The sequence below is a fragment of the Xiphophorus hellerii genome, chromosome 2, assembly GCF_003331165.1.
Source record: "Xiphophorus hellerii strain 12219 chromosome 2, Xiphophorus_hellerii-4.1, whole genome shotgun sequence".
NCBI lineage: Eukaryota > Metazoa > Chordata > Actinopteri > Cyprinodontiformes > Poeciliidae > Xiphophorus > Xiphophorus hellerii.
The window spans coordinates 31,730,300-31,747,012 of NC_045673.1; the positions used below are offsets into that span (position 1 = coordinate 31,730,300).

At 38.1% G+C, this 16,713-nt stretch overlaps 1 protein-coding gene across 3 annotated transcripts in view; it reads right to left on the bottom strand.

Annotated features, from left to right (window-relative positions):
- syt8 (synaptotagmin VIII) overlaps positions 1 to 16,713 on the bottom strand; it is a 45,409-nt gene that overhangs the window by 1,404 nt on the left and 27,292 nt on the right. Inside the window, exons 2-10 of one of the 3 annotated variants that reach the window (XM_032550908.1) lie at positions 10,453 to 10,518; positions 10,211 to 10,292; positions 8,986 to 9,195; positions 7,690 to 7,853; positions 6,094 to 6,189; positions 5,780 to 5,947; positions 922 to 1,089; positions 532 to 649; positions 47 to 180 (exon numbers count right to left, since the gene is read on the bottom strand). In XM_032550908.1, coding sequence (XP_032406799.1) covers positions 47 to 180; positions 532 to 649; positions 922 to 1,089; positions 5,780 to 5,947; positions 6,094 to 6,189; positions 7,690 to 7,853; positions 8,986 to 9,184 — 1,047 coding nt within the window. In that variant the 5' untranslated portion in view covers positions 9,185 to 9,195; positions 10,211 to 10,292; positions 10,453 to 10,518. Of the gene's footprint in view, positions 1 to 46; positions 181 to 531; positions 650 to 921; positions 1,090 to 5,779; positions 5,948 to 6,093; positions 6,190 to 7,689; positions 7,854 to 8,985; positions 9,196 to 10,210; positions 10,305 to 10,452; positions 10,519 to 16,713 lie in introns of all 3 variants that reach the window. The other 2 variants (XM_032550912.1, XM_032550901.1) reach the window with 2 other exon arrangements.

Sequence of the window (16,713 nt, forward strand, 5' to 3'; positions counted from 1 at the left end):
CTTTCAATGATATTTGAAATTACTGAACCTATCTAATTATTCTCACCTGTATTTGATCCAGTGACACATCAAAAGTAAAGGACTCGTTGAAATAGGGGTTCAGACTTTTCCTTTTAATAGATGTTGTTCTTTTCTTCCACTTCCTTTTGTCCAAAGTCAGCTGTACTTTCACATATGGATCTACACGAAACAAACAAGTGGAAAAAGATCAGAGAATTTCTGGTACCAGCAAATCTCTCCACATGTTGTGGCTGGCAAATTGTTCCTGCCCCTGAGCAATACACGGTGCTCAAAGAGAAACACATTAGCAAGCTTGTCTTACACAAAAATTGGATTAATTAGCTACGAATTACTCACTAACCCTTAGCATGAATGTATAAAACACGGGCAGATTGCTCAGACTGAAAGATAGCTTTGATATTGATTTGTTAAAGTCTAACATGTTCCACAAAGTGTTTTAAAAGGTTGTTGTCAACAATAGCAGAGCTTACTTATTGTAAATTATTATGAGGTGAATATTTTTAGTTTTACCTGAGCTTCCTCCCAGGTCCATGCTCTTTAGGTCTTTGGCCTCCAGGATCGCCACAGTGAGCTTGCTGCTTGTTGGAACATAACACAGAGAGAAGCAGATCTCCCCTAAGTTTTCTTCCTGCAACACAAAAAAGTCACAACGAAGCGCCAAAAGTGTGTTCATTAGTTTTAGTTACACTCAGTTGTTTTTTCCCACAAACTGAGTACTGAAACCATATTTAACATGCATGGAGTAAAGGCTAAACATATTTCACTAGGTTTAACTATGTAGTGATTCTATGTTTAATGACTCGTTTTACATAGCTGACAAAAAATAGGGCTCTTCTTCGGCCCTATTTTTTTAATTTCCTACTTTTCTCTTTTGAGAAAAAGAGCTTCAGAAAATGAAACCTCAAACTTGGCGGGCTTCGCCAGGTCCTGCCACTCCTCAATGACGTGATTCTGGTCAATGTTGCAGAGCTGCACCCTGAGTTCGCCGATGATCTCATGTTTGGTGAAGCGGTTGAAGTCGAACACCTTCATTACGGCTGTGGACTTCTGAAGAGTGGACTTAGATAGCTGCAGAAATATGAATCAGATTAAAAGAGGAAAGACTTCTGTTTCTTTTTGACAAATTTCAAGAAATGTGCACATCACCTTATATAATAGCTACTACTTTTATACACTTTAGCCCTATTTTTTTTTTATTTCTTAAAATCTGTCTTTTCCAATAGGACACTATCCTATTGAATTACACCATGGACATTTATTGCCAATAACATACAGGCACAAATGATTCCGATCCAGAGTTAAATGTATTTACTCATGAGCTCTAACTTTGGAAGGTCTCCTTGCCTTTACCCTAATCACCTCCCCAGATTCATCTCCTTTGTACACAGAGGATACTTACGTACTTACACGTATTTAGTAAACCCAGAACAGGGATTTGAACTTGGAATCCAGAAAAACCAACCCCGAATAAGAGTATCTACTTTATTTACTTTGGATCAACATTATTAGCTTCCTCTTCTTTTGCTCTTTCGTCTGGTTTGTTATTTTGTTTGTATTTCCTTTTAATTCCTGTAAAGCACTTTGTATTGCATTGTTGCTGAAAGTGTGTTATGTAAATAAAATTACCTTTACCTTTACCTGTGTACTTTGTAGAAATGTTCATGTTGTTTCCAAACATGTGTTGGATCCAGATATTTACAAAGGCATAACCTTTTTTTCCCCACCTGCTTAAAATAAAATTAAGTTTTTCCTGTTTTTGTCCATTTAGATTTGCCAAATTTATTCATGTTTAATGAATGAGATAAAGAGAGAAACAATTGAGTCTTTCTTCAAAGTCAAAAGGTTCTCACAATAGTTTGCTTTTCTTTCTGACCAGTCTAGTGGAACTGAGTTTCATTCTTTAGGATATCAAAATAAGATGAGGGGATGTGTCTGTATCAAATTCTCTAGGCCGAGGTGAATTTGATGAAGCTTTCTTTATTATTTATACCTAACTGATTTTCTGATAAGTACAGATCTTTCTGACTGATCCACATCTCTCAGTGGAGATACTTTTCACTCTCAGATTCTGCTCAGGATCATGAGATTTTGCTTGGGATCAATTATTAAAAATCAGGTTTTTTCTGTTGTAACGTAATGCTTGTTGCAGGCACGTGCGGGGGGGGGGGGGGGGGGGGGGGGGGGGGGGCTTGAGCCCCTGCCCTTTTTATCCTTGATGCCCCTAGTGCCCTTTTTGAGGTTTTTTTTTTTTTTTTTTCAAAAAATTTACTTTTTTTAAAAATTTTTAATCTGTATGTCAAACACATTCTCACTCCGGACTCGTCATATATTGACGAGTCGGGATGGAATGGGTTGGTATGTCAGAAGGCCTGTTTGTGCCCCTCAGCAATAATATTTAGCTAAATATAATAATTTAGTAAAAATAAACTAGTCTGGCTGCCCTCAGTCTAATAATGACTCTCAGAGCCTCCATGTTGTTCAGACTCCGGGTCCATGGTGATTAGGAGGGGGTGGATCTGTGTCCTCTATCTAATGGGCTCTTTGCACCTCAGCTTCCGCGTTCGGGGAAAAGCGGCTCATTTTTGTCCGGGCTATTAAAGATGTCATTTTACAGTCGGTGTTTGCAGCGCTTGCCAAAGCTAACAATTAACGATGTACATCGTATTTGTAAGGCGGGATCTAAAGCCCCATCAAGCAAACTGGAAAAAGGTTTTAAGATGTACGTATCGTCATACATTCATGGATATGAAGGTGAGTCTTACTTTAAAGTTCTTTAAACTTCGTGGCTAACATTAGCTTTAGCTTACGCTAATAGGCAATATTCTCGGACATTTTACTAATACAATTGTACTATTTAAATATCTAAACATTCTTATTCTTTCTAACGGACAATGTTCTTACGTTATTCTGTATTCATTTTTAAGTTTATTGCTTTAATGTGTTTTTTGTCGTTAGTGTCAAACAGAGACCAAGTAACGGGGAGATTACGGTTCGGGCTTTTTGCTTCCGAAGCATGAGGAAGCACGAGAAGCCCCATAATTTTTGTTTATTGTATTTTTGAGTTCAGACATATTTAATTAAGAAACCAGAGGTGGGGCGAGTAACACAAATTTTAAAAAGAAAAAGGTTTGTTGCGGTGTGGATGCTTACCTCGTGTAAAATCGGATGTCATCATCAGACCCTGCGAACCTTTGTAATCCGAAGGTAGAATGGATTTTCAGTTCTTCGATCTGGCTTGTTAGGGCTTTTATTTCTTCTTTTAATTTCTGGTTTTCATTTATTACCATGTCCAGGCCAGCTGGTTCTGGGACAGAGCAATAATCGTGATCTGCATACGTGCATTCCACAGGCGGCTCACTCTTTCCCATACACTGGCTCTTCCAGGCTGAACACAGAAGTTGTTCCATTGAAATAGCACAGGGAGGCTCCTTTTTTTTAACCATTCTTCTCCCGCCAGGAGTTTTAGGCTGATGAAACTGATCCGGAGGGAAGTGAAGGCTGCAAACTTTGCTATGCGATGTTAGCTTGATGTTGTCGCGACGAATATTGACAAGCCATCGTTGTTGTAAGTCAGGATCGCTTGGAAATCCATGAAAACTTAACCGACTGTTATATTTAGAAGACGCTGTGCACCGTGGAACACAACAGTGTTCATGGTATTGCTTAAATTGCCTTTGAAATACGAGTTTATCTTTCCTTGCGGTCATGGTCACTCAAAAGGAAAAAAATGAGCCGTATTTGCGCATGCGGATGTGACGTCAGAGCGGCAGGTGCAAAGAGCCCATTATGGGCAAGAATATTTTTTCATACATTGGTTTGTGAATAAAAACATAGGTCTGGGGCGTGCTGTGGTGGCGCAGGGGGTTAGCACGCCCCACGTTTGGAGGCCTTAGTCCTCGACGCGGACGTCGCGGGTTCGACTCCCAGTCCCGACGACCTTTACCGCATGTCTTCCCTCCTTCCTGTCTGCCTACTGTGGAAAAAAATACGAGCCACTAGCGCCGCAAAAACTCTTCAGAGAAGAAAAAAAAACATAGGTCTGATGTTGACGTTAGAAAAACTGTTTCTATTTATCTATTATATTTTCATAATCGTCCTTGCAATAGCGGGACAAAACCCGCCTCGCCCCTAAACACAGAAATGTTTCAGCTGGAGAGAAAACTTCTGACTTTAACTTCATCATTCTGCTAAAGGCCCGGTTCACTACAGGCAGGCAGAGTCGGTCCCACTGACAGATATAAAGAATATCTGTCTTTATATCAGACATCCTGATATAAGACACGGTACCGCGAGTCACAACGCAGATCAAAGCCCCAGTACCACCTGGTACCACCTGGTACCACCTGCTCTCTGTTCTCTCTGCTTCTCCTTAACGTTTCTACCAGGCGGGTTAAAGCCGCTGCTGACGGGATCTGGGCTGGAGGTTCGCAGCTGTAAATAGAAGTTATTGCAGAACCTCAAGTGTTAAAGGAAGATTCAGCCCAGAGCATTTAGAGTTCACAAAATAAACATCAGAGAAAATATTGTAGCAATAATTAGAACCGCAGCAAAAAGCCAAACATGCCACAATGAAATGAATCAAAATGTCTCCAAAGCATCGGAGGACTGACGGGGGCTACCGGGGGATTCCAGGTAGATTCCAGGTAGATTCCAGGTAGATTCCAGAGATGCGCATCGCAGCGGCTGTTCATGCAGGACCGGCCCAAGGTAATTATGGGGCCTTAGACAGAACCCCCCTCCCTCCGGAACCCGTCCTACTAAGAACCTCAGCATCACTAACATGTTTAAATATAGATAAGGTGAATCTGTGAGAGGGAGACCAGGTTTATTGGCCAAGTTTAAAATCAATCACTGATTATTGGTTATTTGCTGTGATGCATTTGTGAACAAACCCAATTCAAACACAAAGATTACACCATATTGTAGCCATGGTAACACAACAATCAAACTATCAAGATGATTCTTTAAACTTTTACAAAGTAAACTTCCTAATTAAATCCTAAATGTACTATTTATTTTTCTCAGCTATTGCATTAAATAAAATGTAATAACATTGTTATTCTCTATAAATGATGCTACAGGTTTAGATCTATGGTCTGTGTTACATTAAACCATTTCTAGGGGCCCCTGAGTGTCTGGAGGCCCCTGAGTGTCTGGAGGCCCCTCAATGTCTGGAAGCTCCTGAATGTCTGGAGGCCCCTGAATGGCCCCTACCAGCAGCTACTGAGTTTTCTTTGCCTTGATATCCCAGTCTTATAATTCTAGGTTTTAGAGGTGCTAACATCAAACTATTATATAGAGTTAAAAACCCCTTTGAGCTTTTTGATCTATAAATCAGTCTGCAGCCAGGTTGTTGTAGAGGTTAAATAGATATTATTAGGGCTTAATTAGTAAAATGGCAGCAATTTTGCTTATTTCATAACTTCATAACCAGAGACTTTCTCTCCTCTGGTCTGTTTAACAGCTACAGTCTCAGATCAGCTCAGCCCTCCAGGACTGTCAGCAGCAGAAACAGAAACTTTATACCTGCTGGGGAAAATATAGACTATATTTGCTTTGCATTTCCCCGCATGATGGCAGTGATATAGTAGGATCCAATTAAATTCTTGATTAATATGGGTTGTTGCTATGTTGTTGTATGGAGTTTTTGTTCAATGTGCCCCTTTTTTAAATTTGAGCCCCTGCCCCTCCATAGGTCTCTGCACGGCCCTGGCTTGTTGCCATGACACCAAACAAGCATTCAATAAGAACCTTCTACCTGGAAGGTGAACTGCTCGTTGAAGAAGGGGTTTAATGTGTTTTTGAACACTTTCGTCTCAAAGATCTTGGCCTTATCAGGGAGGATGTAAACTTTGACATATGGATCAGAACTCCTGCCTAAGTCCATCGCCTTCAGGCTGCCAGCTTGTTTGATCCCCACCGTAAGCTGTGAAACAACAAAATAGAAAATAAAATAAATGTTTTCTTAAGCTGGCTGTAAAAGACAGTTTTAGAAGCAGATTAGACATTGCATAATCATGAGTGTATATTTTCAACAGACTCTTCATTGTAAACATCCATGAACTGAAGTACCTCGGATAAAGTGACGTTGTACTCCAAAGAGTAGAGCAGCTTTCCTCTATATTGTTTGACTGAACCGTAGTCAACATCCTCCATATCTGGTTGAACCTGTCAAAGGAGCAAAGTAAGAATATCTGCTAGCAAGGGCGTGGAAATGAAGATGATAAATCCTCTGCTCAGTTGGTTAGAGTTCCACTAGAAAGTGGAATGGGAGGAGAGAGAGGGAGGTTATGTAGGGGAATAATTCTATTGTTTGTGTAATTCTAGTCAGGAAATGTGAGTGTAATGTTCCGGGTCATTCTGACCTGAAAGAATGTGTGTGTGTGTGTGTGTGTGTGTGCGTGGGTGTGTGTGGGTGTGTGTGTGTGTGTGTGTGTGTGTGTGTGTGTGTGTGTGTGTGTGTGTGTGTGTGTGTGTGTGTGTGATAAGAATGTGTGTCTGGCCTGAAAAGTCATGAAGGAATTCAAATTTGGAGAGAAATGGACAGAATCATTTAAAGTGTTGTAAGCAGTCACGTAGCCAAAGAACAGGACTTCAATGATTAAAACATTCAAACACCCACAGATATGAAATCCTATGGTTTTTATAAATTTGCTATGCCGACAGACTGATTGATTGATTGATTGATTGATGACGTTTAGTCCTGATGAGCTTTGTGATAGCAGAGATTAAATTTCACCATTAGGTGGTGCTAGATGGACAGACTGATGAATGGTGGATAAAGTGACCAGAGATTATAACTCATATATTATAGTGTTTTGAGAAAAAATTTAAGCAACTAAGAGTTATTAAGGTTCAATATACAACACATATTTTTATTTAAATAAAGCACACCCTCACAATATTATCTTTTTTTTTACATCAAAGAATTTGTATGATGATAAATGAAGCTTTCAGTGTCTGTGCAGTTTGTTATGTTTGTTTGGAAGCTGTCCTTTGGGTCGGGTTGAGTGTTGTGTATGACAGGTGTTTTGTGTGTTCCTGATTTTGTGTTTTTTGAAGCAGCTAGCTCTTCTCTTGCTAGCTCAGCTGTTATAGTGATTGATATTTGTATTGCTTTATTTTCATTGGTTTCTGCGCTTCCTGTTGTTTGCTTAGCCACTTCCTTCAGTTAGTTTCCTCAGTAACTGTAATCTCCCCTTTTGATTCCTGCCAGCTGCTTCCACTCAGATAACTTTTCTCTCCAGATTTTCACTTTTCCCTCAGCTCTGTCAGACTTACATTCAGCTGTGCTCTCTCTATAGCATGTTGATTAAATTACATCATAGAACTAAAAAACTGTGCCATTTATTTTTACAAATAGAATGTTTTCTTTGACATCCACTAATCACTAAATTAAGTTAAAGTCTTGATGTTAAGAGAATGGCTTGTGAGAAGTTGACTTAAACTTATGGACATTAACACAATTTTATCAGTACTTTAATTACTTAACTTCAATGAGTCTTATAAACAAGAGGCTGGGTGCTTTAATGGTCTTAGACTACAAAAGAGGCAAGAAACTTATTAAACTTCAAATTCAATATGTCACTCATCGCACGTGATTATGTTAAAGTGTGACATGAACTGTATTGACTGTCACTGATTAGTATTACATGAAACTTGTCTTACCAGAGCTGTGGCTGTTTTTCCATCTAACCCCTTCAAAAGAATCTGCTGATCCTTTTTCTGTCTCTTCTTCCTTTTGCAGCAACATTTAATGCAGATGCAGAGGCAACAAAGCAGAATAATGAGGCCACCCATTCCAAAGATTGCATAGATTGCCCATCGCGGCACTGCAGAATGTAAAATGGAAAAATAGTCAGGTTGGGTTGTTTGTGGTGAAAAGGCTTCTTTGGTTCTGAACATGGTTGGAACTAACAGGCTTGTAAATCATAATCAGAACAGCCGCACTAATAGAGACATTAAGTTTGATTCCAGCACAAATCTACCTAAATGTGCTTATTGCTGTCTTTAAACTCATCTCTTGTCCTTCAGATGTACAGTACAGACCAAAAGTTTGGACACACTTTCTCATTGAATTCAATGAGAAAGTGTGTCCAAACTTTTGGTCTGAACTGAGTACAGACCAAAAGTTTGGACACACAGTTGTGTCCAAACTTTTGGTCTGTACTGTACATGAAACACAACTTCTTGAGCCGATGAGTTTTCTCTTCTGTTTTGAAATACACAAACAAAAGCTCAGCAGCATATTCAGTCCAACGCAGTAAGGAATGTTCATCTCAAGAACAAGGGACACTTGTTTGAAGACATTAATGTTTTGGACATGGAAAGACTGCCGATTTGAAAGACGAATGAAAGAAGCCAACTATGTTAAAAAGACACAGATAGAAGCCAACACCAAGCAGAAGAGGTGGACTCAGATTTCATCTTTCTAACACCTATTATGCAGCCCTGAGTCGTTCTCACAGACGGTTTTACAATTCACACAGTGGGACATGCAACTACATTGTTTGGGACACAGACACTGACCTGAATTGAAGATAGGACCAATGACTCTGGTGTCCTAATGCCCTGTCAGTGACTTTAATGGCCCTGTTAGTATGGGTGTTCTTACAACAGTTTATAAGCCTCTTACTTCAATGTTCAGGCATGAGGAAGCCTTTATGTTGAGTGTTCAAATGTGTTTAAGAAACATATTCGGTTGTCTCCTACGCATTTGGGATCACATAATCTGTGCATTTCAACAAGAAGAAGTCCAGTTGCCTTATAATTACCAACTTAAGGTTGTCAAGTCCCGGTTGATCTAATCTGCACAGCAAACAGAATAAACCTGTTTGCAAATTCAAAGCTCATCCAACTCTAACATATGCTATTGTTGTGCGTACATCAGGTGCGTAGATCATACCTGAAAGGAGAAAGTAACACAGCACAAGAATAAGGATCAGCTGCTGGTTGGTGGCTTACAGGGAATGTGGTCCAGCAAGTCTTCAAAGGAACCAGGAGCTGGATGAACTGAGGCATTGTGGGTAGACATGGTGGAGACCATGTGGATGGGTTGATTGGTGACTATTAGCTTTGACGATCCAGCTTTCATTTGAGCCCATGATTTTGATGCTCTATGTCCCCGAATTGAAGATCTTGATGGGTGATGGACTGGAGGCATTTTGAAGAGGTCTAAAAGCAAGAGATGTGAAAAACACAAGACTCTGCTTCACACATTAAAAACAGATAATGGCAGTTATTTTCCTTAATAATTTATAATTTCATTCATGTGTGTCTTCAAATGAGGGCAGTCTAACCATCACTACTAAAAAGAGTTTAAAAAGTGGTAGAAAAGAAAGCATGTCCCTTTAAATCTAGGATTTCACTCTCTGAGACATACTAGAAATCACACATTTTTACCTGATTTTACAATTGTTTGCAACTAAATTCAAGTATGCAAAAATGACAAAAGATTCCTGGTTGTTTATTAATTATTAATTAATTATTTATTTATTCTCAGTATTGTGGCAATCATATGGCCATTTGTACAAGTGAAAGCTTTGCTGAAACCACCACTTATGATTAGCAACATACAGGCTAACATGCATCTGGTTCCACCCTAAATAAACAACTACAAGCAGACCATTAGCCTGTAGTCTGATCCATTCATTGATAAATGTCCAACATGTTTTCATAGAACTAAACTCTTTATATAATTAATCAAAAGATTTTGAACTAGTTGTTGTTTTTTAAGGGATGCTGCACATCACATCATATGCCAGAGTTAACCATAAAGGCTTCATCTGTAGTCCCTCCAGGTAAGATAAATAAAAATACAACATATTACAGTGCAATATAAACAGCTTAACTAGTTTCTTCTAAAAAAAAAAAAAGAGAGAGCATAATAAAAATAATAAATAAAAATCCTTTTTATTTATTATTTAGTCTTCACTTTTATTATGTAGATCCTGTTTTAATCTGTTAATGTACATAAACCTTTTATTTTATGCTCGCCAATTTTTAAAATTCTAGTTATCTTTTTTAAATAGTAAATTATGTACTATATTAAAGTAATACTTACAAAGTGATTCTTTGAAAAAATGAAATATGATGATGTTTAACATGTTACAGATTATATTAATACAATTTACAATCTTAATTAGCCATTATTTTTTGTAAAAAAAAAAAAACGGAGGAACATTCAAACCTTCTGCTCCCGGTTAACAGGTGCGTCTGTTGGTGGTTTTACAAAACAATTTTTATTCCTCTCTCCAGTTCTTGACAGTGTCCTAGAATGATGCCTCACAAGGGAGAACAAAACATACGTAACATAACAACTAGAATTTTCTAAATTAAACAAACACAACCTACAAAATTCTTTTTTACAAACTTTTTTCAATAAAAAAAATGCATTAAAAATCAAGGGAGTAATTTCAATATCATACTCACTTCTGAGTTTCATAAATAAGTCCACATCTTCATTTTTCCTGACGACTGCTTCTGAGGTCTCTAACCCTGAGTAAAAGAAAAGTTGTGTCAGAGTGAAGAGGAAGGAAGGGACATTTAATGGCTGAACGGTAGGAGTCTAAGCATTTTAATCAAAGGGAGGAAATGTCTCCTTCCTGCATTTACACCCAGTCATGCGCTAAGTGCAATCAGGAGAATACATTACAAAACATCCCAGTAAAGAAGTTTTCTTTGTGCAATTCTTAGCTGCTAAAGAAACTCTGGCTTTTAAAAAGCTCAATTATGATGATAAACCTAAAAATTAAATTACAAAACTCTGTTTGACACATCTTACTTTCTCACTTTGATTAAGCACAGTGACTAGATCTCTCACAAAGCCTTCACTAAGCATCCACTCTGAGGTCCTTCAGATTTTTTTGCTATGATATTGAATAATTCAGTGGTTTAATGTAAAAAGAAACAAAAAATGTGCAGGTTATTTCTTTAGGGTTACCAGTCAGGTCTCTCTCCGATTGTTTTTTTGTTTTTACTGTTGGTCATTTGCTGTGAAGCGTAACTATACCAACTAGAAAATTCCTGAAGAAATTTAACCGGGGCCTGCCAAAGTGTGCCCGTCGTTTGGACCCAGCGTTCTGATGCTAGAAATTAGCATCAATGCTAAAGAAAGCTGCAATTTAATCAATAGCATCTTTAGAATCACAAGAACGTTAAGTAAGCTGGACGTTCACCATTCAGTATGATAAAGTAAGCTTCATATTAAATGCCCACACTCTTCCAATGTGTAACAGTGCTTTGGATAAAAAAGTCCTATAAAGCCAAAAAGAGCAATTACATGATTTAAAATTTTGTCAAAGCTTTTATTTTGAATTTTTTGTTAAACTCCATTTCAAAGGGCCAAACTAAATCCATGTATAACAGTCATTGGATAAAATCAGTTATATAATGCTCAAAAGAGCAATAATGTCATGTACAAATTGTCAAGGCTTTTATTTTGAAATATTTGTTAAGCTTCATTTCAAAGGGCCAAACTAATCCCATGTATAACAGTGACTGAGTTAAATCAGTTATATACAGCACATAGCAGCAAGTAGTTCTAAAGGCCAGTTCAGTCCTGATCTGTTTCAACTGAGTGTTCCACCATAGTTAGTCCTAACCAGCAGCCAATAGCCTCCTCAGTTCCGTTGCTATGGTAAATAATTGTCTCTGCCAACTGTGAGCTGTGAGTCAGACATGCTGGGGGAGACAATTCTCTGTTTGAGCCAGCCAGTTTGACCCCAAAAAAAGCATTGGGAACAACTCCTTACCGTTCGGGAACTGTAATACATATTCGTAAACCGTTTGAAGCGTATGATAGGGCTATGTGTCTTCTGCGATAGTCCCGAGATTCATATCTCTACGTCACTCACAGTATTAACAGCAATGAGAGAAAGAAATGGTTTGCCCAGATCTGAAATTTTTGAGAAATATATGGAAATACATGGGAGAGATCCTGAGACAGCCTCAGAAAATCCTGTCGCATGACTTTGCTCTGAAGCACCGTGACAGAAAACCGTACGGTCTAGATAAATTTCGAAAACATTTTACCGGATCAGGCATGCGTATCAATGTCAGGACCGAGTTTGATACCAATCGTGCGATATTTGTGGGCGTGAGGGCGAGTTAAAAAATGATTTGGGGTCAAAAACTCTCTTCATTTCTCACTCTAGCGGAGCTCCAATTGCTCTGAGTTACACTCTAATTTTAGGAAAAATCAAAAAACTTTGGGTCGCTTAGAGACAAATTGTGGACAAACCGTAATTGGTATCGACGAGCCGTCTTCACTTTCAAAGACATCACGGACGTATCTACAAAATGAAATTTGAATGGCATTTCTACGTGAATTCATGACGACACAGAAAATCCTCAAAAATAGGGTAATTTTAGGATTTTTCTGTCCTCGCTCCATTGACTTATAATGGGGTTTTTTGCGTTGTTTTTTGCTAATTATTTCACCATAGTAACCCCGAATCCCACCAAAAGTAATAGCTCCAATGGCGTGAATTTTCCACACGTTTTGATACCTCATTTGTGGGTGTGCACGCAGCGGTACGAGCCGCATTAACGGTCACGGAGGAAAAATAAATAACTAGAAAATTTCGGAAGAAATTTAGCCGGGGCCTGCCAAGGCGCGCCCGTGGCTCTGGGCCCGGCGTTGTCACGCTACAAATCGGCATCGACGCTAAAGAACGCCGCAACGTAATCAGTGGCATGCGGAGAATCGCAAGAACGTTAAGTAAGGCGGACGCGCACCATTCAGTATGATTTAAAATTTTCTCAAGGCTTTTATTTTGGAAGTTTTGTTAAACTTAATTTCAAAGGGCCAAACTAATCCCATGCGTAATAGTCCTTGGGTTAAAATAGTTATATAATGCTCAAAACACAAGTAGCTGATGTAAAAATATTCAAGGCTTTTATTTTGAAATTTTCAGTATGCTTCATTTTAAAGTTCTGAACTAATACCACGTGTAAGAGTGCTTTGGATGAAAAAGTCAAATAAAGCCAAAAAGAGCAATTACGTCATGTAAAAATATTCAAGGCTTTTATTTTGAAATTTTCAGTATGCTTCATTTCAAAGGGCCAAACTAATACCATGTGTAACAGTGCTTTGGATGAAAAAGTCAAATAAAGCCAAAAAGAGCAATAACATGATGTAAAAATATTCAAGGCTTTTATTTTGAAATTTTCAGTATGCTTCATTTGAAAGGGCCAAACTAATACCATGTGTAACAGTGCTTTGGATGAAAAAGTCAAATAAAGCCAAAAAGAGCAATTACGTCATGTAAAAATATTCAAGGCTTTTATTTTGAAATTTTCAGTATGCTTCATTTCAAAGTTCCGAACTAATACCACCTGTAACAGTGCTTTGGATGAAAAAGTCAAATAAAGCCAAAAAGAGCAATAACATGATGTAAAAATATTCAAGGCTTTTATTTTGAAATTATTATTATGCTCCATTTTAAAGTTCCGAACTAATCACATGTGTAACAGTGCTTTGGATGAAAAAGTCAAATAAAGCCAAAAAGAGCAATTACCTGATGTAAAAATATTCAAGGCTTTTATTTTGAAATTTTCAGTATGCTTAATTTTAAAGTTCTGAACTAATACCACGTGTAACAGTGCTTTGGATGAAAAAGTCAAATAAAGCCAAAAAGAGCAATTACGTCATGTAAAAATATTCAGGGCTTTTATTGTGAAATTTTCAATATGCTTAATTTTAAAGTTCAAAACTAATCCCATGTGTAACAGTTACTGAGTTAAATCAGTTATATACAGCCCATAGCAGCAATTAGTTCTAAAGGCCAGTTCAGTCAACCTCTGTTTCAACTGAGTATTCCACTATAGATAGAACTACAGCGATGCGTATTTGTAGTCCTGACCACCAGCCAATAGCCTCTTGAGTTCCGTTGCCATGGTAAATAATGGTCTCAGCAGGTGTGAGCTGTGAGTCATACATGCTCAAACACACAATTGTGTTTTTGAGCCAACACGTTTTACTGAAAAAAAGCATTGGAAACAAATCCTTCCTGTTCGGGAACCGTAATACATATTCGAAAAGCGTTTAAAGCGTATCAGAGGCCTATGTGTCTTCTGCGACAGTCCCGAGATTCATATCTGTACCTCAGTCAGAGCATTTACAGCGATGAGAGAAAGAAATGTTGTGCCCAGATCTGAAATTCTATTCAAATACATGGGAGAGAGCCTCAGACAGCCTCAGAAAATCCTGTCGCATGACTTTGCTCTGAAGCACCGTGACAGAAAACCGTACGGTCTAGATAAATTTCGAAAACATTTTACCGGAGCAGACAGGCGTATCAATGTCAGGACCGATTTTGATACTAATCGTGCGATATTTGTGGGCGTGATGGCGATTTCAAAAATGATTTGGGCTGAAAAAGTTGTCTTCATCTCTCACTCTAAGCAGCCAGAGACGCACTCTAACTTTAGGAAAAATGAGAAACTTTGGGTCGCTTAGAGGCAAATTGTGGACAAACCGTAACTGGTATCGACGAGCTGTCTTCACTTTCGAAGAGATCACAGACGTATCTACAAAATGAAATTTGAATGGCATTTCTAGGTGAATTTGTGACGACACAGAAAATCCTCAAAAATAGGGTATTTCTAGGATTTTTCCCATTGACTTATAATGGGTTTTTTTTCGTAGTTTTTTGCGAATTATGTTGCCACATTAAGCCCAAATCCCACCAGAAGTAATAGCTGGAATGGCGTGAATTTTCTGCACGTTTTGATACCTCATTTGTAGGTGTGCACCAAGCGGTATGAGCCGCATTAACGGTTACGGAAGAAAAATAAAGAAGAAGAAAGAAACACTTTCTCCGACAATAGTAATAGGTTCCTGCCATTGCTTTGCATGGCAGGCCCCAACTAGAAAATTTCTGAAGAAATTTAACCGGGGCCTGCCAAAGTGTGCCCGTCGGTTTGGGCCCGGCGTTGTCATGCTAGAAATTAGCATCAATGCTAAAGAACGCTGCAATGTGATCAATAGCATGTGGAGAATCACAAGAATGTTAAGTAAGGTGGACGTGCACCATTCAGTATGATTTAAAATTTTGTCAAGGCTTTTATTTTGAAATTTTTGTAAAACTTCATTTCAAAGTGCCAAACTAAATCCATGTATAACAGTCATTGGATAAAATCAGTTATATAATGCTGAAAAGAGCAATAATGTCATGTAAAAATTGTCAAGGCTTTTATTTTGAAATTTTAGTTCAGCTTAATTTCAAAGGTCCAAACTAATCCCATGTATAACAGTCATTGGGTTAAATCGGTTATATATTGCTCAAAAGAGCAATTACCTGATTAAAAAATATTCAAGGCTTTTATTTTGAAATTATCAGTATGCTTCATTTCAAAGGGCCAAACTAATACCATGTGTAATAGTGCGTTGGATGAAACAGTCAAAAAAAGCCAAAAAGAGCAATTACATGATGTAAAATTTGTCAAGGCTTTTATTTTGAAATTTTTGTTAAACTTCATTTCAAAGGGCCAGACAAATCCCATGTATAACACTCAATGGATTAAATCAGTTATATAATGCTCAAAAGAGCAATTACATGATCTAAAAATATTCAAGTCTTTTATTTTGAAATTTTCTGTATGCTTCATTTCAAAAGGCCAAACTAATCCCATGTCTAATAGTCATTGGGTTGAATCAGTTATATAATGATCAAAAGAGCAATTACCTGATTTAAAAATATTCAAGGCTTTTATTTTGAAATTATTATTATGCTTCATTTTAAAGTTCTGAACTAATCCCATGTGTAACAGTTACTGAGTTAAATCAGTTATATACAGCCCATAGCAGCAAGTAGTTGTAAAGGCCAGTTCAGTCATCCTCTGTTTCAACTGAGTGTTCCACTATAGTTAGAACTACAGTGACGCTTATTTGTAGTCCTAATCAGCAGCCAATAGCCTCTTGAGTTCCGTTGCTATGGTAAATAATTTTCTCAGCAAAGTGTGAACTGTTAGTGAGAGAGGCTGGGGCAGACAATTCTCTGTTTGAGCCAGCCAGTTTTACTGAAAAAAAGCATTGGAAACAAATCCTTCCCGTTCGGGAACCGTAATACATATTCGAAAAGCGTTTGAAGCGTATGATAGGGCTATGTGTCTTCTGCAATAGTCCCGAGATTCATATCTCTACCTCACTCACAGCATTAACAGCAATGAGAGAAAGAAATTATGTGCCCAGATCTGGAATTGTAGTCAAATACATGGGAGAGAGCCTCAGACAGCCTCAGAAAATCCTGTCGCATGACTTTGCTCTGAAGCACCGTGACAGAAAACCGCACGGTCTAGATAAATTTCGAAAACATTTTACCGGAGCAGGCATGCGTATCAATATCAGGACCGATTTTGATACCAATCGTGCGATATTTGTGGGCGTGAGGGCGATTTCAAAATTATTTTGGGGTCAAAAATTCTCTTCATTTCTCACTCTAGCGGAGCTGCAATCAGTAAGACTCACACTCTAATTTTAGGAAAAATCAAAAAACTTTGGGTCGCTTAGAGACAAATTGTGGACAAACCGTAATTGGTATCGACGAGCCGTCTTCACTTTCAAAGACATCACGGACGTATCTACAAAATGAAATTTGAATGGCATTTCTACGTGAATTCATGACGACACAGAAAATCCTCAAAAATAGGGTAATTTTAGGATTTTTCTGTCCTCGCTCCATTGACTTA